At 50.3% G+C, this 26,080-nt stretch overlaps 2 protein-coding genes across 3 annotated transcripts in view; one reads left to right on the top strand and one right to left on the bottom strand.

Moving 5' to 3' along the window:
* The first annotated feature begins 26 nt into the window (after nucleotides 1-26).
* Nucleotides 27-7,992, top strand: LOC140716050 (cytochrome c oxidase subunit 6B1-like). Of its 2 annotated transcripts, none has more exons than XM_073028726.1 (4): nucleotides 27-154; nucleotides 1,762-1,871; nucleotides 5,868-5,968; nucleotides 7,716-7,992. In XM_073028726.1, exons 2-4 carry the CDS (start codon nucleotides 1,769-1,771, stop codon nucleotides 7,767-7,769), a joined length of 258 nt encoding a protein of 85 aa, XP_072884827.1. In that variant the 5' UTR covers nucleotides 27-154; nucleotides 1,762-1,768; the 3' UTR covers nucleotides 7,770-7,992. The 2 variants fall into 2 exon arrangements, with proteins under 2 accessions (XP_072884827.1, XP_072884828.1); XM_073028727.1 differs by lacking the exon at nucleotides 27-154 and adding an exon at nucleotides 307-436.
* A 6,996-nt stretch (nucleotides 7,993-14,988) lies between these two features.
* The window catches only part of LOC140716049 (C-Jun-amino-terminal kinase-interacting protein 3-like), a 94,025-nt gene continuing 82,933 nt past the window's right edge, over nucleotides 14,989-26,080 (bottom strand). The window contains exons 21-25 of the mRNA XM_073028725.1: nucleotides 25,140-25,308; nucleotides 24,004-24,118; nucleotides 21,620-21,781; nucleotides 20,153-20,266; nucleotides 14,989-16,457 (exon numbers count right to left, since the gene is read on the bottom strand). The gene's annotated coding sequence lies outside the window, so the exon portion shown is untranslated. The remainder of the gene's footprint in view (nucleotides 16,458-20,152; nucleotides 20,267-21,619; nucleotides 21,782-24,003; nucleotides 24,119-25,139; nucleotides 25,309-26,080) is intronic.

The following is a 26,080-nucleotide window of genomic DNA, read 5'->3' as shown; positions in this document are numbered from 1 at the left end:
GGGGGGGAGGGACCTGACGGAACCGAGGCTCCCAGCGTCACTCGGCGCGCGCGGGGGGGGGGGGAGGGACCTGACGGAACCGAGGCTCCCAGCGTCATTCGGCCGGCGGGCGGGCGGGCGCAGGAGGCGGGTCTCTGTGCGGACGAACATCAAGGTGAGAGGCCTCGGGCTCGGGCTCGGTGTCATTCCGGCCCCGACCCCCTTCCGCTCGGCTCTCACGGCGGTGGGTGAGAGGCCTCGGGCTCGGGCTCGGTGTCATTCCGGCCCCGACCCCCTTCCGCTCGGCTCTCACGGCGGTGGGTGAGAGGCCTCGGGCTCGGTGTCATTCCGGCCCTGACCTCCTTCCGCTCGGCTCTCACGGCGGTGGGTGAGAGGCCTCGGGCTCGGGCTCGGTGTCATTCCGGCCCTGACCCCCTTCCGCTCGGCTCTCACGGCGGTGGGTGAGAGGCCTCGGGCTCGGGCTCGGAGTCATTCCGGCCCTGACCCCCGCGTTCAGCCGTCCCTCCCTCCTGGACCCCCCCAGCGATTTCTCTCAATCTCAATGTCCCCGGTCTCCGCTTCCATCGAGTCCCGGGACCCCCCTCCCCCCGGTATTAGATCGTACCGGGACCCCCCCACCCCCCGGTATTAGATCGTACCGTACCGGCCTGTCTGTCTCCCCCGAGTCCCGGGACCCCCCCCCCCACACCCCGGTATTAGATCGTACCGGGACCCCCACCCCCCCCCCGGTATTAGATCGTACCGTACCGGCCTGTCTGTCTCCCCCGAGTCCCGGGACCCCCCCCCCCACACCCCGGTATTAGATCGTACCGTACCGGCCTGTCTGTCTCCCCCGAGTCCCGGGACACCCCCTCTCCTCAATCCCCCACCCCCATTTGGTCCATCATTCCTCTCAACCACATGTTCCTGCCCTTTCTCTCTAACCTTTGACAGTGACCTCCCTCCCTCCCTCCCTCACTCACTCCCCCTCCCCCCACCCAAACCAACCCAGCTCCGTCTCCCATCAAAACATCAGCTGCAGCAGCCAACCTTCCCTTCTCCAAGTCCCAAACTTTCCTGTTAGCCCCCCCCCTCTGCCATCCTTAAACCTCAACCACAGGTCCCAAAGTCCCTCTCACCTCCACAAAAAAATCTCCCAAACCTGTCACCCCTCTCTATTCCATCCCCTATTCCAATACCAAACCTCCTGTCCTCGCCCTCTGTACTGCCTCCCCAACTCCATCACAAGCCTCTGTTAGATCATCTGCAAACCCCCTCCTGTCTCTCACCCTCTGAACTGCCTCCCCAACTCCATCACAAGCCTCTGTTACCTCACCTGCAAACCTCCTGTCCTCGCCCTCTGTACTGCCTCCCCAACTCCATCACAAGCCTCTGTTACCTCACCTGCAAACCTCCTGTCCTCGCCCTCTGTACTGCCTCCCCAACTCCATCACAAGCCTCTGTTAGATCATCTGCAAACCCCCTCCTGTCTCTCACCCTCTGAACTGCCTCCCCCAACACAACCCCTGAAATCTTTCCCGAACCTCTGTCCCCTAACCCTCTCTCCACCCTCCAAACCATTCCCACATCAAACCTCTGTTGTCGCCTCTCCCATCCCTGGAGCTTTCTGTCACCTGACACCCCCCCCCCCAAAAACATTCTGCTGCTTCCCCTTTCTCAAACCTCCCCAGCCTCGCTTTGCCCCCACCTGCAATCTTTCTCAAGCCATACTTGTCCTCACCTAACCTTGTCATCTTTCTCTCTCCCCCCATGGACACCCAGGTGAATAATGGCAAGCATCGAGGAACGCATCAGCCAGTACCGGACGGCGCCCTTTGACGCCAGGTTCCCCAACACCAACCAGACTCGCAACTGCTACCAGAACTACCTGGGTGAGCAGCGGGGGTGGGGGCGGTGACACGGTGGTGATGGGCGATGACTGGGGTTAAAGAAGCAACACAGGAACAAGCCATTCCGCCCACAGTGTTGTGCCAATCCAGCTAAAAAGCAACTCAACAACACCAAACACTAATCCCTCCTACCTGCACCATGTCCATAACCCCCCCCCCATCTTCCTCACGTCCAAGCGAATCTTCAAAGCTGCCTCTACCAGGCAGTGTATTCCAGGCGTCCACCAGTTTTTAAAAAAACTTGCCCCTCACAACCTACTCTCTTTCAATGCTGGCCCTCTGGTATTCAACCTTGGGAAACTGTCCACTTGGAAAGATACTGTCTGTCTACCTGTCTGTCATAATTTTATAAACCTCTGTCAGGTCTCCCTTCAGCCTCCACTGCACCAGAGAAAATAACTCAAGTTTGTTCAGCTTCTCATGATAACACATGCCCTTGAAACTGGGCAGCAGCAGCCTGGTAAACCTCTTCTGCATCCTCTGTAAAGCTTCAACATGTTACAGGCCTAACCAGAGTCTTGTGAAGTTGTAACATAACCTCCCGACTAATAAAAGCAAGCATTCCACCTTATCGACCCGTGTAGCCACTTTCGAGGAGCTGTAATCTTGGATACCAAGATCTCTCTGTTCAACAACATGGCTGCAGGTATTACCCTTCACAGTGTGCTTTCTCCTTGCATTTGCCCTGCCAAGGTGCACCACCTTGCATTTCCCTGGGTTAAACTCCATCTGCCATTTCTCTGCCCCTATCTGCTACTGATCTATGGCGGTGTATGCAGTGTAAAAGGGGAGAGTGGATATTGGACTGCTGTGAAATGATGCTGGAAGGTAGTAACGGGGGACAAGGAAATGGCAGACAAACTGAATAAATATTTTGCATCAGTCTTCACTGTGGAAGAAATGAACCATATGCTGGAAGTTGGAGTGTGTTGGGGGCAGAAATGTGTGAGGTTGCTATTAATAGGGAGAAACTTGTGAAAGGTCTGAAAGTAGATAATTCACTGGACCAGATGGTGTACACCTCAGAAAGAGGTGGCTGTAGATACTGTGGAGGCATTAGTAATGATCTTTCAAGAATCACAAGGTTCTGGAGGAATGGCAAACTGCAGATGTCACTCCACTGTTCATAAGGGAGAGAAGCAGAAGAAAGGAAGCTTTCGGCCAGTGTCTGACCTCAGTGGTTGGGAAGATGATGGAGTCGATTATTAATGATGAGGCACATGATAAAATGGGCTGTAGTCAGCATGGTTTCCTCGGGAAAATCTTGCCTGACAAATCTGTTGGAATTCTTTGAAGAAATAACAAGCAGGTTAGACAAAGGAGAATCGGTTAGGATCTTTGGAAGGTCTTGTCAAAGCTACGAGCCCATGGTATTACGGGAAAGAGTTCAGCATGGATAAAGCAGTGGCTGATGGTAGGAGGCAAAGAGTGGGAATAAAGGGCTGCCGGGGACTAGTGGTCTTGTACAGGCGTTTGTATTGGGACTGATTCTCTTTTTGTCTGATTTGGATGATGGAATTGATGGCTTTGTTACAAAGTTTGCAGACGATATGAAGATAGATGGGCTGTGCAGGTAGTTTTGAGAAAGAGAGGCTACAGGAGGAGTTAGATGAGGAGAATGGGCAAAGAAATGACAGATTGAATACAATGTGAGGAAGTGTATGGTCATGCACTTTGGTAGAAGAAATGAAAGGGTTGACTATTTTCAAAAATCTGAGGCACAAAGGGACTTGAGACCTTGTGCAGGATTCCCTAAAGGTTAATTTCCAGTCAGTCTGTGGTGAGGAAGGGAAATGCAATGTTAGCATTCATTTCAAGAGGAGTGGAATATGAAAGCAAGGATGTGATGTTCAGACTTCAAAAAAGCACCAGTGAGGCCTCAGTTGGAGTATTGTGAGCAGATGTGGACCCCTTATCTGAGAAAGGATGTGCTGGAACTGAAGGGGGTTCACGAAAATGATTTAAGAATTGAATGGCTTGTCACATGAAGACTGTTCAATGGCTTTAGACCCGTATTCACTATAATTCAGAAGAATGAGGACTGTCCTAATTGAAACCTGTGGAATGTTGAAAGGCCTTGATCGAGTGGATGTGGAGAGGATGCTCCCTATTGTGGGAGAGTCTAGTAAGACCAGAGGGCACAGCGTCAGAACAAAGGAGTGTCCTTTTAGAGCGGAGATGAGGAGGGATTTCTGTAGCCAGAAAGTGGTGAATCTGTGGAATTCTTTGCCACAGGCAACTGTGGAGAGCAAGTCTTTATGTCTATTTAAGGCAGAGGTTGATAGATTCTTGATTGGTCAAGAGCATGAAGGGATCTGGAGAGAAGTCAGGTGATTAGGACAGAGGAAAAATTGATCAGTCATGATGAAATAGCAGGGCAGACTCGATGGGCCAAATGGCCTAATTCTGCTCCTTTCAGCTCTCCCCTCTGCCTCTGCTGTTGGAAGCAGGTTGAAGCTTTGCAGAGGATGCTGCCTGGTGTGGAGGAGATTTACAACGATGTTGTCTGGAGTGGGGAGCATGCTTTATGAGAATAGGTTGAGTGAACTCGGCCTTTTCGCCTTGGAGTGACAGAGGATCAGAGGTGACCTGATCGAGGTGTATAAGATGATGAGAGACATTGGTCATGTGGCTAGGCAGTGGCTTTTTCCCAGGGCTGAAATGGCAGCACGAAAGGGCATAGTTTTAAGGTGATTGGAAGTAGGTACAGAGGAGATATCGGGTAGGTTTTTTACGCAGAGTGCGTGGAGGCGGAAACGATAGGGTCTTTTAAGAGACTCCTGGATGGATACATGGAGCTTAGAAAAATAGAGGGCTATGGGTAAACCTAGATAGTTCTAAGGTAAGGACATGTTCGGCACAGCTTTGTGGGCCGAAGGGCCTGTATTGTGCTGTGGGTTTTCGATGTTTGTCTATCTTATGGTATTCTTTGCCAGTCTTCAACATCATCCACAAACTTAATATCCCACCCTTCCACATTTTCATACATTTATATACATCACAAACACAGAGGTTCCTCCAGAGTCTGCAACCCTCTCAAGGCAGTGCAACCTAGAGAGGTCCCTGCTGGTCAGATTTCTCCCATGTGCCTGGGTTCTAAAATAATGTGAGCAGTTTCAGGCTTCATACCTGAGAAAATAATGTGTGCTGGCATTGGGAAGGGTCCAGCAGATGTGATGCTGGGAATGAAATGGGTGTTTGATGTCTCCGGACCTCTACATGCTGGAGTTTAGAATAATGTGTGCTGGCGTTGGGAAGGGTCCAGCAGATGTGATGCTGGGAATGAAATGGGTGTTTGATGTCTCCGGACCTCTACATGCTGGAGTTTAGAATAATGTGTGCTGGCGTTGGGAAGGGTCCAGCAGATGTGATGCTGGGAATGAAATGGGTGTTTGATGTCTCCGGACCTCTACATGCTGGAGTTTAGAATAATGTGTGCTGGCGTTGGGAAGGGTCCAGCAGATGTGATGCTGGGAATGAAATGGGTGTTTGATGTCTCCGGACCTCTACATGCTGGAGTTTAGAACAATTGGGGGGGGCTCATTGAAACCTCTAGAATATTGGAAGGTGTAAATAGAGTGGATGTGGAGCGGATGTTTTCTATAGTGGGCGTGTCTAGGACCAGAGGACACAACCTCAGAACAGTGGGACATCCCTTTAGAATGAAGATGAGAGATTTCTTTAGCCAGCGGGTGGTGAATTTGTAGAATTCGTTGCCACAAGCAGATGTGGAGGATGTCATTGGATATATTTAAAATGGAGGTTGACAAGTTCTTCATCAGTGCGTCAAAGGTTACAGGAAGAAGGCAAGAAAATGGGGTTGAGTAAATTCACCATGAGGGAGTGGGAAGCGGGATGGCCTTGTGCTTTGGTGATGATAAACCTGATTCTGTTGTGTTGTGACTGGAGAGCTGGTCGTGTTACACAACGATGAGTTGGTTGGCGATGTCACTGATTCTGATTTTCTCTCTCATGCAGACTATCATCGCTGCCAGAAGGCTCTGACTGCTCAGGGCAAGGACGTGTCCGTGTGTGAGTGGTATAACAGGGTATATAAATCCCTGTGCCCCAGATCTTGGGTAAGAGATGCCCCGTGCGTCCGGGTGTGCTGGGATTGTGTGAACAAGACACTTCCTTTGGGGGGGGGGGGTGGAGAATCGATTTGGGAAAGAGATGAGGAGAAACTGCTTTTCCCAGAGAGTAGTGAATCTGTGCAATTTTCTACCTCAGTAAATATATTTTAAGACAAGATTGGATAAATTTCTGCATAGCACAGGAATGAAGAGGTGTGGGGCAGGTAGTTGGAGCTGAGTCCATGCCCAGGTGCAGCTGACTCATCGTTTCCTTGCGGCCCAGTGGTTGGGGACCACTGAATTACACTGTATAGTGTGGGGGGGCTACACGCATGTGCACAGGGCAGAAAGAACGGAACTAAAATCCTGCAACCCAGAAACAATATCTCTACAGTATTTGTGTATTTATTTTTCTTTTTTTGGGGATCTACTGGGAAAATCTCAAAGATCGACCTGTCGATCGCTATAAAGTGTCTGTATATATGTGTTGGTACTGTCGGCCCTCCTTATCTGCGGGTTCCGCATGCACGGATTCAACCAACCGCAGATCGGGAAAACCCGGAAGTTCTCTTCCAGTACTTGTTGTTTGAGCATGTACAGACTTTTTCTCTTGTCATTATTCCCTAAACGATGCAGTATAACAGCTATTTACATAGCATTTACATTGTATTAGGTATTATAAGTAATCTAGAGATGATTTAAAGTATACGGGAGGATGTGTGTAGGTTACCGCAGATCAGGATTGAAAAAAAAAACGGAAGTTCTCTTACTAAGTAGGTTGGAACAGGTACATCCGGTATTACTTAGCGTCAGTTAGTCAAACGTTTGTCTTAGTATATAGTATATATTTTACATTTCTATGCATATAGAACACTTAAGAAATGTATGTATTTCAATAATTAAACCACTGCGTTGCTTAGTAATAATTGTAGCTTTCATTGGGGCAGGACCTTTATCTTTTAAAATTGTTCCGATTGTTGACCAACTGGAGCCTAACGCTTTTCCAATGACCGATGGCATTTCACCTCTTTCCAATCGCTTTATTATTTCCACTTTATTTTCAATCGTGATCGTAATTATTTTTGTGAACAGAAACACTGTGGATTCAGAGCTGTGCCGCTGGGTCCTAAAGACCACCGCAATGAGACAGGTTCAATAAGGGACGTGAGCAACCAATCCCCCATGGATAAGGAGGGCTGACTGTATACACTCATTGGCCACTTCATTGGGTGCACTTGCATGTTAATGTAAATATCCAATCAGCCAATCGTGTTGCAGCATAAAAGCATGCCGACATGATCAAGAGATTCATTTGTTGTTGAGACCAGACATCAGAATGGAGAAGAAATGTGATCCAAGCGACTGACCGTGGAATCATTGTTGTTATTTAGGATGGTTTGAGTATCTCAGAAACTGCAGTTCTCTTGGGATGTTGACGTACAGCAGTCTCATGTTGACAGAGAATGGTGCAAAAAAACAATCCAGTGAGCGGCAGTTCTGTGGGTGTGGGTGAAAATGCCTTGTTAATGAGAGAGGACAGCGAACGGCCAGACAGGAAGGTGACACGTTACAACAGTGGTGTGCAGAAGAGCATCTCAAACACACAACACATCAAACGTTGAAGTGGATGGGTTACAGCAGCAGACCCCACTGGGTTCCACTCCTGTAGCTAATAAAGTGGCCACTGTGTATCTGTGCAAGTGTGTGTGTGTTTTGCTGACTTGTTTAACTCTGTCTCCTTATTACATTTCAGGTTAACAAATGGGATGATCAGAGGGAGTCGGGAAGCTTCCCTGGGAAGATCTGAATGACCAGTTGGGACATGCTTCTCCTTCGCTCCTCCTCTATCCCCCCCCGATCGCTTGTCGTTTTCTCTCTTACCCAAAGTCTACCTTGGACCTTTGCTGATTGAGTGAGGGGGTGTGGTGGGGCCTTCTGTTGGAGATAGTGAAACCCCAAAACCTTCGAGCTCTCTTTTACATCTGTAATTCAACAATAAAATGCTTCGACAAGGAGCCCTTCCCTCACAATCCTCTGTGTGTGCCTTTCTCTCGACAAAGGGATTTCAACACAGTACAGGTTATTTAACCCACAAGAGTCATGGAAAAGTAAAGCCTAGAAACAGGCCTTTTAGCGGATCTAGTCTGTGCCAAACCACTTGGACTGCCTACTCCCATCGACCTGCACCAGGACCATAGCCCTACCGTCCATGTACCTATCGAACTTAAATGTTGAAATCAAGCTCGCATGCACCACTTGTGTTGGCAGCTTGTTACACACTCACAGACCCTCTCAGTGAAGATGTTTTCCAGAAAACTTTTCACCCTTAAACCATGACCTCTGGTTGTAGTCTCACCCAAACTCAGTGGAAAAAGCCTGCTTGCATTTACTCTATCTATACCCCTCATAATTTTGTATACCTCTATCAAATCTCCTACATTCCGAGGAATAAAGTCCTAACCTGTTCAATCTTGTAATTCAGGTCCTCCAGACCTGGCAACATCCTAGCCTCCCCCACCATGGGGAACATCCACTCTATCTAGGCCAAGGATTCCCAAGCTTTTTTATGCTATTGACCAATAGCATTGGCAAGGGTTGGGGACCCCTGATCTAGGCCTTTCAACATTCGATAGGATTCAGTGAGACCCCCATTCTTCTCAATTTAAAGACGTACAGGACCAAAGCCATCCAAGGCTCCTCGTATGATAACCCTGGAGTAATTCTCTGAAACATCTCCAATGTCAGCACATCTTTTTCCAAGATGAAGGGGCTAAAACTGTTCACAATATTCTGAGTGAGGTCTCATCAGTTTCTGATAAAGCCACAGCATTACACCCTTCCTTTTATATTCTAGTCCTCTTGAATGAATCACAAGAGAAAGTCTGCAGATGCTGGAAATCTGAGCAACACACACTGCTGGAGGGATTCAGCAGGCCAGGCAGTGTCTACAGAAAACAGTACAGTCAACAATTCGGTCAATGATTTGTACTCTTCCATAGATGCTGAGTTAGAAACATAGAAAACCTAGAGTACAACACAGGCCCTTCGGCCCACAAAACTGTGCCGGACATGTCCTCACCGTAGAAATTAACTAGGGTTACCCATAGCCCACTATTTTTCTGAGCTCCATGTACCTGCCCAGGACTCTCTTAAAATATCTTATTGTATCCGCCGGCAGCCCATTCCATGCACTCACCACTCTCTCCGTAAAAAAAAAACTTACCCTTGACATCTCCTCTGTACCTACTTCCAAGCACCTTAAACCTGTGCCCTCTTGTGCTAGCCATTTCAGCCCTGGGAAAAAGCCTCTGACTATCCACACGATCAATGCCTGTCATCATCTTATACACCTCTTTCATTTCTCTTTCGCTCCAAGGAAAAAAGGTCGAGTTCATTCAACCTATTCTCATAAGGCATGCTTCCCAATCCAGTCAACATCCTTGTAAATCTCCTCTGCACCCTTTCTATGGTTTCCACATCCTGTAGTGAGGTGACCAGAACTGAGCACAGTACTCCAAGTGGGGTCCTCTGTGCTCCTAAATTCAGTTCCACAATTGATGAAGGCCAATGCACGGTATGCTTTCTTAACCACAAAGTCAACCTGCATAGCAGCTTTGAGCGTCCTATGGACTCAGACCCCAAGATCCCTCTGATCACACTGCCAAGGGTCTTACCATTAATACTATATTCTGTCATCATATTTGACCTACCAGAATGAATCGCTTCACACTTACCTGGTGACTGACCTCCATGCCAAATATGACCCATCTACAACCACTCTTTGCCTTCTGTGGGCAATATCCCCTTCGATCCTATGCCTCACTTTCTCAATAAGCCTGGCATGGGGTACCTTACCAAATGCCTTGCTGTAATCCATATACACTACATCTACTGCTCTTCCTTCAATGTGTTTAGTCACATCCAATCAGGCTCGTAAGGCATGACCTGCTTTTCACAAAGCCATGCTGACTATTCCTAATCATATTTTGCCTCTCCAAATGTTCATAAATCCTGGCTCAGGATCTTCACCACCAACCACCTGAAGTAAGGCTCACTGGTCTATAATTTCATGGGTATCTACTCCCATTCTTGAATAAGGGAACAACATCTGAAACCCTCCAATCCTCCGGAACATTTCCCATCCCCATTGATGATGCAAAGATCATCACCAGAGGCTCTGCAATCTCCCTCGCCTCCCACAGTACCCTGGGGTAAATCTTGTCCTCCAGTTGGAAACAGAAAACCTACTGCACAACACAAGCCCTTTGGCCCACAAAGTTGTGCCGAACACGTCCCTACCTTAAAAATTACTAGGCTTACCTATAGCCCTCTATTTTCCTAAGCTCCATGTACCTATCCAAAAGTCTCTTTAAAAGACCCGATCATATCCGCCTCCACCACCGTTGCCGGCAGCCCATTCCACACACTCACCACTCTCAGAGTAAAAAACTTACCCCTGACATCTCCTCTGTAACTACTCCCCAGCACCTTAAACCTGTGTCCTCTTGTGGCAACCATTTCAGCCCTGGGAAAAAGCCTCTGACTATCCACATGATCAATTCCTCCAGCATTTTGTGTGTGTTGCTCATGAAATGACTGCTAACCTTGCATTTGCCTTCCTCACCACCGACTCAACTTGCTCAAGGACTACCAAATCCCTTTGCACCTCAGATGCTGAATTTTCTCCCTTTTGAAAATAGTCTACCCTTTTATTTTTTCCACCAAAGTGCATGACCATACACTTCCCGACACTGTTTTCCATCTGCCATTCTCTGTAATGAAAATCCTTCCGCAATCTCCCTGCTTCCTCAACACTATCTGCCCCCACCTGTCTTTGTATTGTCTGCAAACTTGGCCACAAAGCCATTAATTCCATTGTCCAAATCATTGACTCATAACGTAAAAAGAATCGGTCCCAACACAGATCCTTGTGGAACAGCACAAGTCACCGGCAGCCAGCCTCCCTTTATTCTCTCTGTTTGTTTCCTGCTTTATCCACGCTGAAATCTTTCCTGTAATACCACGGGGTCGGAGCTTGTTAAGAAGCCTCGTGTGGCACCTTGTCCAAGGCTGCCTAAAAATTCAAGTACACAACATCAACTGATTCTCCTTTTTCTATCCTGCTTTTTATTTCTTCAAAGAATTCCAACAAATTTATCAGGTAAGATTTTCCCTCAAGGAAACCATGCTGACTACGGCCTATTTTATCATGTGCCTCCAAGTACCCTGAGACCTCATCCTCAACAATCAACTCTAACATCTTCCTCTAACTGGTCTATAATTTCATTTCTTCTGTGTCTGTCCCTTGAAGAGTGGAGTGACATTTACAATTTTCCAGTCTTCTGGAACCTCTCCAGAATCTAGTGATTCTTGACAGATCAATACTAATGTCCCCACACTCCCCTCAGCCACCAGGTGTCCATCTACCTTCAAACCTTTCAGTTTCCCAAGAACCTTCTGGCTAGTTATGGGAACTTTATAACCCCTGACACCTGGAATTTCCATTTTTCACAGTGAAGACTAAGCAAAATACTCGGTTTGTCCACCATTTCCTTGTTCCCCATTACTACCTCTCCGGCATCGTTTCCAGTGGTCTGATATCCATTCTTGCTTCTCTTTTACTCTTTATATCTGAAAAATTTTTGTATCCTCTTTAACATTATTAACTAGCTTACTTTAATATTTAATCTTTTCTGTCTATATGGCTTTTTAGTTGCCTTCTGTTGGTTTTTAGAAGTTTCCCCAATCCTCTAATTTTTCACTAATCTTTGCTCCATTATATGCCTTCTCTTATGTTGGTGTTGTCTTTCCACAGCCACAATTGCAACGTCCACCTTTAGAATACTTTGGGATGTATCTATCCTACACTTTCCAAATTGCTCCCAGAAACTCTGGCCATTGCTGCTGTGCCATCGTCCCTTCCAATCAGCTCCCCTCTCATGCCTCTGTAATTCCCTTTACTCCACTCTAATACTGAAACACCTGACTTTAGCTTCTCCTTGTCAAATTACAGGGTGAATTCTATCATGATCACTGGACCCCAAGGGTTCTTTTACCTTAACCTCTCTAATTAATTCTGGTTCATTGTGTACAAGATAATGAGAGGCATTGATCATGTGGATAGTCAGAGGCTTTTTCCCAGGGCTGAAATGGCGAGCATGAGAGGGCACAGTTTTAAGGTGCCTGGAAGTAGGTACAGAGGAAAGGGATACGTTTTTTACACAGAGAGCGGTGAGTTCGTGGAATGGGCTGCTGGCGACGGTGGTGGAGGCGGATACGATAGGGTCTTTTAAGAGACTCCTGGACAGGTACATGGAGCTTAGAAAAATAGAGGGTTATGGGTAACCCTAGGTAATTTCTCAGGAAGGGACATGTTCAGCACAGCTTTGTGGGCTGAAGGGCTTGTATTGTGCTATAGGTTTTCTATGTTTCTATAACACTCAATCTAGAATAGCTGATCCATTAGTGGGTTCAACTACAAGCTGAAAAACCATCAACAACACTCCCACATCCAGAGATCCAGCACCAACCTGATTTTCCCAATATACCTGCATATTGAAATCTAGAACAAGGAACAATCTTCCAGAGGAACCCAGTGGGTTGAGCAGTAGTGTGTAACAGGATAGTGAGGAGGGAGCTTCACTCTGTGTCTGACCCCGGGAGTGTGTGATGGGACAGTGTGGAGGGAGCTTCACTCTGTGTCTGACCCCGGGAATGTGTATGATGGGACGCAGTGTGAAGGGAGATTCACTCTGTCTGACCCCAGGAGTGTGTGATGGGACGGTGTGAAGGGAGATTCACTCTGTAACTGACCCCGGGAGTGTGTGATGGGACGGTGAGGAGGGAGCTTCACTCTGTGTCTGACCCCGGGAGTGTATGATGGGACGCAGTGTGAAGGGAGATTCACTCTGTCTGACCCCAGGAGTGTGTGAAGGGAGATTCACTCTGTGTCTGACCCCGGGAGTGTGTGATGGGACGGTGAGGAGGGAGCTTCACTCTGTGTCTGACCCCGGGAGTGTATGATGGGACGGTGAGGAGGGAGCTTCACTCTGTGTCTGACCCCGGGAGTGTGTGATGGGACGGTATGAAGGGAGATTCACTCTGTAACTGACCCCGGGAGTGTGTGATGGGACGGTGAGGAGGGAGCTTCACTCTGTGTCTGACCCCAGGAGTGTGTGAAGGGAGATTCACTCTGTCTGACCCTGGGAGTGTGTGATGGGACGGTGTGAAGGGAGATTCACTCTGTCTGACCCCGGGAGTGTGTGATGGGACTGTGTGGAGGGAGATTCACTGTGTGTCTGACCCCGGGAGTGTGTGATGGGACTGTGTGGAGGGAGATTCACTCTGTGTCTGACCCCGGGAGTGTGTGATGGGACGGTGTGGAGGGAGATTCACTCTGTGTCTGACCCTGGGAGTGTGTGATGGGACGGTGTGAAGGGAGATTCACTCTGTCTGACCCCGGGAGTGTGTGATGGGACGGTGTGAAGGGAGATTCACTCTGTGTCTGACCCCGGGAGTGTGTGATGGGACGGTGTGGATGGAGATTCACTCTGTGTCTGACCCCGGGAGTGTGTGATGGGACGGTGTGGATGGAGATTCACTCTGTGTCTGACCCCGGGAGTGTGTGATGGGACGGTGTGAAGGGAGATTCACTCTGTCTGACACCGGGAGTGTGTGTTGGGACGGTGTGAAGGGAGATTCACTCTGTCTGACACCGGGAGTGTGTGATGGGACGGTGTGAAGGGAGATTCACTCTGTCTGACACCGGGAGTGTGTGATGGGACGGTGTGAAGGGAGATTCACTCTGTCTGACACCGGGAGTGTGTGTTGGGACGGTGTGAAGGGAGATTCACTCTGTCTGACACCGGGAGTGTGTGTTGGGACGGTGTGAAGGGAGATTCACTCTGTCTGACACCGGGAGTGTGTGATGGGACGGTGTGAAGGGAGATTCACTCTGTCTGACACCGGGAGTGTGTGATGGGACGGTGTGGAGGGAGATTCACTCTGTCTGACACCGGGAGTGTGTGATGGGACGGTGTGAAGGGAGATTCACTCTGTCTGACACCGGGAGTGTGTGATGGGACGGTGTGAAGGGAGATTCACTCTGTCTGACACCGGGAGTGTGTGTTGGGACGGTGTGGAGCGAGTTTCACTGTGTGTCTGACCCCGGGAGTGTGTGATGGGACTGTGTGGAGGGAGATTCACTCTGTGTCTGACCCTGGGAGTGTGTGATGGGACGGTGTGAAGGGAGATTCACTCTGTCTGACCCTGGGAGTGTGTGATGGGACGGTGTGAAGGGAGATTCACTCTGTGTCTGACCCCGGGAGTGTGTGATGGGACTGTGTGGAGGGAGATTCACTCTGTGTCTGACCCCGGGAGTGTGTGATGGGACGGTGTGGAGGGAGATTCACTCTGTGTCTGACCCCGGGAGTGTGTGATGGGACGGTGTGGAGGGAGATTCACTCTGTCTGACCCCGGGAGTGTGTGATGGGACGGTGTGAAGGGAGATTCACTCTGTGTCTGACCCCGGGAGTGTGTGATGGGACGGTGTGGATGGAGATTCACTCTGTGTCTGACCCCGGGAGTGTGTGATGGGACGGTGTGGATGGAAATTCACTCTGTGTCTGACCCCGGGAGTGTGTGATGGGACGGTGTGAAGGGAGATTCACTCTGTCTGACACCGGGAGTGTGTGTTGGGACGGTGTGAAGGGAGATTCACTCTGTCTGACACCGGGAGTGTGTGATGGGACGGTGTGAAGGGAGATTCACTCTGTCTGACACCGGGAGTGTGTGATGGGACGGTGTGGAGGGAGATTCACTCTGAGTCTGACCCCGGGAGTGTGTGATGGGACGGTGTGGAGGGAGATTCACTCTGTCTGACACCGGGAGTGTGTGATGGGACGGTGTGAAGGGAGATTCACTCTGTCTGACACCGGGAGTGTGTGATGGGACGGTGTGGAGGGGGCTTCACTTTGTGTCTGAACCTGAGAATTTGTGATGGAGCCAAAAATAAGAAATCCCGAATACCTTGAAAAATACTTAACATTTTTATTTTGATTAGAAAAATAGACTGTACAGGGAACCGTCTGGGAAACAACTGTCTCAACAGCCGTGCACCTGGACAAATGGGATGGAGATGGCGATTTCACTTTGGAATGCATCCCTCTGGGGGGGGGGGGGGGCAGAATTCTGTCCTGGGATGATCACTAGTGAAGGGGAGCGAGAGGTAATACCCTCTCCTACCACCCCCCCAACACTGGGTAGGAACTGTCTCTAAATGCCATTTGAGTGAAGGGAAGGGCATTCACAATGAGGAGATCCCTTTAAGACAGCAGAAGGTGCAGGTTTAGAGTAGGGAACATGCCCAATTAAGTCTGGCGATCCCTATTTTTACTGCTATTGGCAAGAATCTGTAAAGCACAATTATTAGGCGGCGTCTCTAAATCATATCAAGACAAACCAAGCGACCAGTCAAGATTTTACCCATCACGGGGCATCTGCGAAGGTAAGGGACGTGGGTACATACTGACTCAATGTAAGGGAGTGTCTCCAAAAATACTGGCAAAGGTGCTGTGGTGGGTTAAGAAAACATCTCGGAGGAGATCGGAATGCCAGGCAATCAATACCTACTCTGCTCTAGTACCATCTGGAAAGTGCCAGAAACTCCACGAGGGAGTGTGAATACATGTATAAATACCATAGATTTACAGAATAACTCAAAAGCAATGGTGACAATGTTAGTCAAAGTTGTGGAATGTTTCCAAATTTTACTTCCCTGTCCCCTCTGTTTATGATGTCCAGTTAAGGGACTGTCTCTGAACAGGCGATTTTGGGCCAGTTAGTTGGGAGGGAGATGAGGTTTGAGGCCATCTCTGAATGAAGATTCTGAGGAAGTGTCTCCAAATAACCTCGGGAAGTAATAATGCCTGTTATGTGTGCTCCTCCCACGGGTTCCAGTAACTTCGCCAACTTGGGGGGGGGGGGGGGGTGGAAGAGAATAATATTTGATTTAAAATTGCCACAGCCCTGTACATGTTGACCCCACCACGACAGGGACTGATACCCTCACACGTTAACCCTTACTTAGTGAGGGTGCAGTACCTAAGGTGACAGAGAGACAAAGAGGAAAAATAGAAAGGAAAAAATTAATCCCTCCTTGGAGGGAGTGATATCCGTACACATTAATTATTAATCCCTTCACCCAGAGAGATGGCTGGCACATATTAACCCCTTCCCTAGAGAGGGGTAGGGGAGACTACTGATGCATCCCATGGGGGAGGGGTGGAGGAAACACATTAACCCTTTCTGTAGTGAGAAGAACGTGAGGCCAGTATCTAGCCACATCCATAGTGGGGGGGTGTGGGGCGGGGGGGGGGAGAAGGACAGGTCTCAGAGGGTGACTCCTGTCCTCACGTGCCGATCCCTGAGACGATGAGGTGACTGCGGTCTGATTTCAGGAGCCTGCTGCCGGTCTCTGAGGCACTGGTATCGTCTCCTGACAGGGTAGAAAAGGGCACAGTGGTCAGTTCTTAGGGAAGGAGGAAGAGGGAGGAGATGAGGTGATCTGCCGACACTGACTGCCTGACCCACGCCTCTCTGTTTTTTTAACTCTGTCCCCTAAACTTCACCCGTTGATAAACGCAGATCAGGACACCAGAGGGAGAGACTCTTCTGCCCACAAGGTTGTGCCCAACTAAACTAATTCCTTCCATTTACACAATGTCAACCACCCTCCGATTCCCATATGTGACGTCCACCGCCCTCCGATCCCCGTATACCTCCCTCCGATTCCTGTATGTGACATCCACCGCCCTCCGATCCCCGTATACCTCCCTCCGATTCCTGTACGTGACGTCCACCGCCCTCCGATCCCCGTATACCTCCCTCCGATTCCTGTATGTGACATCCACCGCCCTCTGATCCCCGTATACCACCCTCCGATTCCCGTATGTGATGTCCACCGCCCTCCGATCCCCGTATACCTCCCTCCGATTCCTGTATGTGACATCCACCGCCCTCCGATCCCCGTATACCTCCCTCCGATTCCTGTATGTGACATCCACCTCCCTCCGATCCCCGTACTTGATGTCCATTTCCCTTGTTCCCTGCAGATTTATGTTTCTGCCTAACAGCTTCTTAAACGCCTTATCGTATCTGTCTCCACCACCACCCTGGAAGAGAATTTCATGCATCCACCACTCGGTGTTAAAATAAATATCCTGCACATCTCCTTTGAACTTCTCCCCTCTCACCTTAAACACATGCCCTCTGATTTTTGACATTTCTACCCTGGGGGAACAAATACAGTCTGTCTACTCTATGTGTGCCTCTTATTATCTTATAAACCTCTATCAGATCTCCCCTCAGCCTCTGTCACTCCAGAGAAAATAACCCAAGTTTGTCCAACCTCTCCTTGTAGCTCCTGCCCTCTAATCCAGGCAGCATCCTGGTCAATCTCCTCTGCACCCTCTCCAATCCAGGCAGCATCCTGGTACATCTCCTCTGCACCCTCTCTAATCCAGACAACATCCTGGTCAACCTCCTCTGCACCCTCTCTAATCCAGACAGCATCCTGGTAAATCTCCTCTGCACCCTCTCCAATCCAGGCAGCATCCTGGTGAATATCCTCTGCACCCTCTCTAATCCAGGCAGCATCCTGGTGAATCTCCTCTGCACCCTCTCCAATCCAGGCAGCATCCTGGTGAATATCCTCTGCACCCTCTCTAATCCAGGCAGCATCCTGGTGAATCTCCTCTGCACCCTCTCCAATCCAGGCAGCATCCTGGTGAATATCCTCTGCACCCTCTCTAATCCAGGCAGCATCCTGGTGAACCTCCTCTGCACCCTCTCTAATCCAGGCAGCATCCTGGTACATCTCCTCTGCACCCTCTCTAATCCAGGCAGCATCCTGGTGAATCTCCTCTGCACCCTCTCTAATCCAGGCAGCATCCTGGTGAACCTCTTCTGCACCCTCTCTAATCCAGGCAGCATCCTGGTGAACCTCCTCTGCACCCTCTCTAATCCAGGCAGCATCCTGGTGAATCTCCTCTGCACCCTCTCCAATCCAGGCAGCATCCTGGTAAATCTCCTCTGCACCTTCTCCAATCCAGGCAGCATCCTGGTCAATCTCCTCTGCACCCTCTCTAATCCAGGCAGTATCCTGGCGAATCTCCTCTGCACCTTCTCCAATCCAGGCAGCATCCTGGTGAATTTCCTCTGCACCTTCTCCAATCCAGGCAGCATCCTGGTGAATCTCCTCTGCACCTCCAATCCAGGCAGCATCCTGGTGAATTTCCTCTGCACCCTCTCTAATCCAGGCAGCATCCTGGTGAATTTCCTCTGCACCCTCTCTAATCCAGGCAGCATCCTGGTGAACCTCTTCTGCACCCTCTCTAATCCAGGCAACACCCTAGTGAACCTCTTCTGCACCCTCTCTAATCCAGGCAGCATCCTGGTGAATCTCCTCTGCACCCTCTCTAATCCAGGCAGCATCCTGGTGAATCTCCTCTGCACCCTCTCCAATCCAGGCAGCATCCTGGTGAACCTCTTCTGCACCCTCTCTAATCCAGGCAGCATCCTGGTAAATCTCCTCTGCACCCTCTCTAATCCAGGCAGCATCCTGGTGAATCTCCTCTGCACCCTCTCCAATCCAGGCAGCATCCTGGTAAATCTCCTCTGCACCCTCTCTAATCCAGGCAGCATCCTGGTAAATCTCCTCTGCACCTTCTCCAATCCAGGCAGCATCCTGGTGAATCTCCTCTGCACCTCCAATCCAGGCAGCATCCTGGTGAATTTCCTCTGCACCCTCTCTAATCCAGGCAGCATCCTGGTCAATCTCCTCTGCACCCTCTCTAATCCAGGCAGCATCCTGGTGAATCTCCTCTGCACCCTCTCTAATCCAGGCTGCATCCTGGTGAATCTCCTCTGCACCCTCTCCAATCCAGGCAGCATCCTGGTAAATCTCCTCTGCACCCTCTCTAATCCAGGCAGCATCCTGGTAAATCTCCTCTGCACCTTCTCCAATCCAGGCAGCATCCTGGTGAATCTCCTCTGCACCCTCTCTAATCCAGGCAGCATCCTGGTCAACCTCCTCTGCACCCTCTCCAATCCAGGCAGCATCCTGGTGAACCTCTTCTGCACCCTCACTAATCCAGGCAGCATCCTGGTGAACCTCTTCTGCACCCTCTCTAATCCAGGCAGCATCCTAGTGAACCTCTTCTGCACCCTCTCTAATCCAGGCAGCATCCTGGTCAACCTCCTCTGCACCCTCTCCAATCCAGGCAGCATCCTGGTGAACCTCTTCTGCACCCTCACTAATCCAGGCAGCATCCTGGTGAACCTCTTCTGCACCCTCTCCAAAGCCACCACCCTTCCTGGAACGAGGAGACCAGAACTGCAGACAATCCTCTGTGGTCTGACCAGGGTTTTGTACAGCTGCGGAGTGACTTGACATGTATTCTCTGGAGTGACAGAGGCTGAGGGGAGACCTGATGGAGGTTTATAAGATTACGGGAGGCACAGAGAGTAGACAGACAGTATCTGTTTCCCCAGGGTGAAAATGTCTAATACCAAAGGGCAAGCATTTAAGGCAGGGGTGTCAAACTCATTTTAGGTCACGGGCCGGATTGAGCAAAATGCAGCTTCATGCGGGCCGGATCAGTCGGACGCGTGCGAACGCAGCTTTCGTTGCCTCCGTTTTTTCAGCCTGCTCTCATGTGTCTCAGTCTCTGCTATAACTACAAAGTGTTTCACTTTTCAAATTCAGTTTCTTATGAAGAAGACTGCCGAATAAACACTAAAAACCCTGAAAACCTGGTACTTGAATAAACTCAGCATTAGCCATATCATACGCCTTAGGCGCTTCGATTACTGGGGCCAGCTTTAATAGTAATTAGATATTATCTCGCGGGCCAAAGATAATTCAACCGTGGGCCGGATTTGGCCCGCGGGCCTTGAGTTTGACATATATGATTTAAGGTGAAAGGGGAGAAGTTCAAGAGAGATGTGAGGGGCATCTTACACAATGCTGCTGGAGGGTTGGAGGCAGATACAATATGGGTGCTGAAGAGGCTGTTGGATTTACAGGAAGGGAGGGAGATAGACATTAGGTAGGTTGAAGGGATTAGTTAGTTTGGCAATGCGGTTAGTATAGATGCCTGTGCAGTACTGGAACTGAGCTGGCTCCCTCACCAATTCGGAAGTTGATGTATCCCTCCCCTCCACTGAGAATCAGTGAGGTTGACCCCTCCCCACTCTGCGTCTGGGTGAGAACATCTCTGGGACCATCGATGGGCTCCAGGCTGCCTGTAACAGAAATCGGAGAAAAAAATGGGGGATGTGGGGGAGGAGCGGAATGGAAAAGGAGAGGGCAAAATGGGTGATGGGGAAGTGCAGGAGAGGAGAGTGGAGAGAATGGGGATGGGAAGATGGGGTTAGTTCATTTACACAGCATCTGACACATCACCCTCCACTGTCTACGGGTCAGGAGTGTGAGGGAACACTCCTCATTTCCCCAAGTGTCCATGTACACAGTTATGTACCCCTAGGATTCATTTTTTCTGTGGTCTGTCACTTTAACACGCCGGGAGAATGAGATTGACTTTTGGATTTCTACTGACCGCAGAATTGCTGGGTTGCCATGGTGAGCAGCGATTGTTTACATTTTTCCTGCAGCGTGTTTTGAATGTATGACGACACACAGAAAGACACAGTTTAGAGTCAAGATGGGTTCGGTCAATGGAAGACACCAGTGAACGGGGACGCTGGTTTAAACTTTCAGTAGCCCAAGAGGGGTGAGTTGAGATCAATCCTGAGTATTGATAAATGACTCTCACAAGTTTCTGCAACTAGAACAAGTTTGCAGGAAGAGAAGAGGGGAGAGGAAGGTTTGAAACAGAAGAAACCTGGTGCCAAAGAGATCACTGTTTGGACTCTCCAAGTTGCCCGTAAGATGAGTTTGTTTCCATTCGGCTACAAAAGTGTAATTGTCACTTAGTTAATCCACAGGAGTGGGGAAACCTGTGAATACCACATGTGTGTCGACCCTTGCCTGGGTGGTGGTTCCCTTGAAGATGGTCCCCTTTTTGTGATGAGCTACTGTTGGTGATAATCCATACGTGGATTCTGTTTGAGTATCCTGCGGCCACCACTTTGAGATGTCCCGTAGCTGAATTCCGGTGTGGTACCACTTGTGTTGAAAGGATACATGTTGAAGATCACTGTTAGTGATACTTTGTGTGTGGAGTAGAACAACTTCGAAGAAAAAACCTACTGCTAATGTTATTTCGCATTGCTATCGTGGAACATCGATGTAATTGCCTTCTCACAACATACGTCTTTGGATTACAAATCTCGCTCTCTTACCAACAACAGCAACCTCATGCATTGAACTGAACTTTCTCACATCCCATCATTGGACCGTATCATTTACCACCTAAGCTGGAATCAGCTTGAGAAATATATACTCACACCTAGAGATGCTTATAAATGCCTAACACTGTTAATCCTTGGTTTATCAGGTTTTAAGTTTACGATTATTGGTAGAGTCTATATAAATAGTGTTTTGTTTATAGCAACACCAGACTCCAGGTTTCTGCTGGTGCTTTTAACCCGTTACGGGGTATGTAACAACAGCATCCGACACATCAACAGTCCTACCTGAGATGGCGACGAGGAACCGAACGGGACCCTTGTGTCCGTGGAAACAGATCTGTGCTTGGGAGGACTGGCAGAAGGTGGGCTGCTGATGGGGTCCTTTGCCGTTAAGGGGAACCTCTGGTCCGGAAGCAGTTCCATTGAAGACAGGTTCAGTCTCACGCTCTGCAAAAAAATTGGAACACCAAGAAATATTATTCACTGACCCCTCACAGTGTCACTGACTGTATCCCCACTGACGTGATTCCAACTCCCTCACACCGTCCCTCAGTGACCCCTTTCCCCCAGCTCCCTCACACCATCCCTTAGTGACCCCACTCCCCCAGCTCCCTCACACCGTCACTCAGTGACCCCTCTCCCCATCGCCCTCTGTCACTGACTGTATCCCCTCTGACATTAATCCAGCTCCCTCACACCATCCCTCAGAGACCCCTCTCCCCCATCGCCCTGTGTTACTGACTGTATCCCAACTGACGTTAATCCAGCTCCCTCACCCCATTGCCCTGTATCACTGACTGTATCCCCACTGACGTTAATCCAGCTCCCTCACACCGTCCCTCATTGACCCCTCTCCCCATTGCCCTGTGCCACTGACTGTATCCCCACTGACATTAATCCAGCTCCCTCACACCGTCCCTCAGTGACCCCTCTCCCCCAGCTCCCTCACACCGTCACTCAGTGACCCCTCTCCCCCAGCTCCCTCACACCGTCCCTCAGTGACCCCTCTCCCCCAGCTCCCTCACACGTCCCTCAGTGACCCCTCTCCCCCAGCTCCCTCACACCGTCCCTCAGTGACCCCGCTCGCCCATCGCCGTGTTACTGACTGTATCCCGACTGACGTTAATCCAGCTCCCTCACCCCATTGCCCTGTATCACTGACTGTATCCCCACTGACGTTAATCCAGCTCCCTCACACCGTCCCTCATTGACCCCTCTCCCCATTGCCCTGTGCCACTGACTGTATCCCCACTGACGTTAATCCAGCTCCCTCACACCGTCCCTCAGTGACCCCTCTCCCCCATCGCCCTGTGTTACTGACTGTATTCCCTCTGACGTTAATCCAGCTCCCTCACACCGTCCCTCAGTGTCCCCTCTCCCCCCATCGCCCTGTATCACTGACTGTATCCCCACTGACGTTAATCCAGCTCCCTCACACCGTCCCTCATTGACCCCTCTCCCCATTGCCCTGTGCCACTGACTGTATCCCCACTGACGTTAATCCAGCTCCCTCACACCATCCCTCAGTGACCCCTCTCCCCCATCGCCCTGTGTTACTGACTGTATTCCCTCTGACGTTAATCCAGCTCCCTCACACCGTCCCTCAGTGTCCCCTCTCCCCCATCGCCCTGTATCACTGACTGTATCCCCACTGACATTAATCCAGCTCCCTCACACCGTCCCTCAGTGACCCCTCTCCCCCAGCTCCCTCACACCGTCCCTCAGTGACCGCTCTCCCCCATCGTCCTGTGTTACTGACTGTATCCCCTCTGACGTTAATCCAGCTCCCTCACATCGTCCCTCAGTGACCCCTCTCCCCCAGCTCCCTCACACCGTCCCTCAGTGACCCCTCTCCCCCAGCTCCCTCACACACCGTTCCTCAGTGACCCCACTCGCCCATCGCCGTGTTACTGACTGTATCCCGACTGACGTTAATCCAGCTCCCTCACCCCATTGCCCTGTATCACTGACTGTATCCCCACTGACGTTAATCCAGCTCCCTCACACCGTCCCTCATTGACCCCTCTCCCCATTGCCCTGTGCCACTGACTGTATCCCCACTGACGTTAATCCAGCTCCCTCACACCGTCCCTCAGTGACCGCTCTCCCCCATCATCCTGTGTTACTGACTGTATCCCCTCTGACGTTAATCCAGCTCCCTCACACCGTCCCTCAGTAACCCCTCTCCCCCATCGCCCTATATCACTGACTGTATTCCCACTGATGTTAATCCAGCTCCCTCACACCGTCCCTCAGTGACCCCTCTCCCCCATCGCCCGGTGTCACTGACTGTATCCCCTCTGACGTTAATCCAGCTCCCTCACACCGTCCCTCAGTGAACCCTCTCCCCCAGCTCCCTCACACTGTCCCTCAGTGACCCCTCTCCCCCAGCTCCCTCACTGTCCCTCAGTGACCCCTCTCCCCCAGCTCCGACACACCCTCCCTCAGTGACCCCTCTCCCCCATCGCCCGGTGTCACTGACTGTATCCCTTCTGACGTTAATCCAGCTCCCTCACACCGTCCCTCAGTGACCCCCCTCCCCCAGCTCCCTCACACTGTCCCTCAGTGACCCCTCTCCCCATCACCCTGTGTTACTAAATGCATCCCCACTGTCCCTCATTGACCCATCTCTCCTGCATTACAACCTGTCTGCTCCGCTCTCTACCTACCGTCTGAGAGGGGAAGGGACAGGAGGGTCCCTCCTGCTGTGCCAATCCAGAGGCGGTTTCGGTGGGCGAGGAGGGTGGTGATGAGGTGGTCGTTCGGGACGCAGTGGTGCTGGACCTGGGGAGCAGAGTTGTGGAAGGTGAGCGGGTGCAGGCAGGTTTGAAGGTGAATATTTAGGTGGGAATGGGTAGAAATGGAGAGAGGTGTAGGTAGGAAGTTGGAGTGGTAGGAGAGTGGGGGGTAAGGGGGAAGAGAGTCAGATGGGTTTTATGGGCCACCCAACACCCCCAAGCTGTCCCATCCACAATTACTTTCCCCATCCTAATTGTCAACCCCAACATGGCCCATCCATGCCATTCCCCATTTTTGTCAGAAATTAGTTTTCCCAGCTCGTTATTTTCCTCCAAAACTTACTGTCGCTACAATCATTGCATCGCTGTCAGGTCTTGGAATATTCCCCCCAAAGACCCATTATGCCCTCCATCCCCAATTATTCTCCCGAAACCCCTCCCCGTACCGTCCCCAATTATCCTCCTGAATCCCCTCCCCGTACATTCCCCAATTATCCTCCTGAACCCCCTCCCTGTACCGTCTCCAATTATCCTCCCGAACCCCCTCCCCCGTACCGTCCCCAATTATCCTCCCGAACCCCCTCCCTGTACCGTCTCCAATTATCCTCCCGAACCCCCTCCCCATACATTCCCCCGATTATCTTCCCTAACTCCCTCCCCGTACCGTCCCCAATTATCCTCCCAAACCCCCTCCCCATACATTCCCCGATTATCTTCCCTAACTCCCTCCCCGTACTGTCCCCAATTATCCTCCCGAACCCCCTCCCCGTACCATCCCCAATTATCCTCCCGAACCCCCTCCCCGTACATTCCCCAATTCTCCCGAACCCCCTCCCTGTACCGTCCCCAATTATCCTCCCGAACCCCCTCCCCGTACCGTCCCCAATTATCCTCCCGAACCCCCTCCCCGTATTGTCCCCAATTATTCTCCTGAAACCCCCTCCCTGTACCGTCCCCAATTATCCTCCCGAACCCCCTCCCCGTACCGTCCCCAATTATCCTCCCAAACCCCCTCCCCGTACATTCCCCAATTATTCTCCCCAAACATCATCTACTGTCTCCCTCACCGAACATGTGGCGGATCAGAGGTTCCAGCTCACATCTTGCAGAATTTCCCCCGGAGAGGCTGTGGAGAAGCCGGAGATGGGAATCGTTCCTCATGGAGACCCACACCCCTTCTCCTGACCTGGACAGTTGTTGGACCTGAGCCTCCTCCGGTGTTACCTCAAACCATCGCTACAAGAGAGAGTGGGATACAGAGTGAGGCTCTCTCTGCACTGTCCCATTATACACTCCCTGGGGTCGTAGAGTCAGAGGGAGGTACAGCACAGAAACACCCAGTCCATTTAAACTGCCTCCTCGCACCAATCTGCACCGAGGCCATAGCCCTACTATCCTCCAGACCTGGTGACAGTCTTGTAAATCTTTTCTGAAATCGTTCAAACTTGTTTACACTTTTCTGTAGGTAGGTGACCTAAGCTGTACACAATATTCCAAATTAGGCCTCACCAACATCTTACACAACTTCAACATGATAACCCATCTCCTGTACTCAGTACGTTGACTAATGAAGGCCAATGTGCCGAAAGCTTTCTCTATGCCAAGAGCTTACCTCTTTCAATGAATTATGTACCTGTATTCCCACATCCCTTTGTTATACTGCTCCCTTTGGTCCTACCGAAGTGCGTGTTGCACACTTGTCTGCATTAAATTCCATCTGGTATTTTTCAGCCCATTTTTCAAGCTGATGCAGATCCCTCTGCAAGCCACGATAGCCTTCCTCACTGTCCAAATTGGTGTATCCACAAATTTTCTGATCCAGTTAACCACAGTATCATCCAGATCATTGTTACAAATGACAAAAAACAAAGGACAGAGCATTGATCCCTGTGGCACATCACTGGTCACTGGCCTCCAGTCAGAGAGGCAACTCTCTACGACCACTCTCTGGCTTCTCCCACAAAGCCAATGTCTAATCCAGTTTCCCTATCTCATTCTGAATGCCGAG

This window comes from Hemitrygon akajei, chromosome 24 (genome assembly GCF_048418815.1).
Source record: "Hemitrygon akajei chromosome 24, sHemAka1.3, whole genome shotgun sequence".
NCBI lineage: Eukaryota > Metazoa > Chordata > Chondrichthyes > Myliobatiformes > Dasyatidae > Hemitrygon > Hemitrygon akajei.
The sequence above is the reverse complement of the archived record's forward strand: the minus strand, read 5'-3'. Positions and strand labels throughout refer to the sequence as shown.

Coding starts and splice junctions, on each gene's coding strand:
- LOC140716050 (XM_073028726.1), top strand. CDS start 1,769: ATGGCAAGCATCGAGGAACGCATCAGCCAGTACCGGACGGCGCCCTTT. Junction 1,872..5,867: donor CTGCTACCAGAACTACCTGG/GTGAGCAGCGGG, acceptor TCTCTCATGCAG/ACTATCATCGCTGCCAGAAG. Junction 5,969..7,715: donor CCCTGTGCCCCAGATCTTGG/GTAAGAGATGCC, acceptor ATTACATTTCAG/GTTAACAAATGGGATGATCA.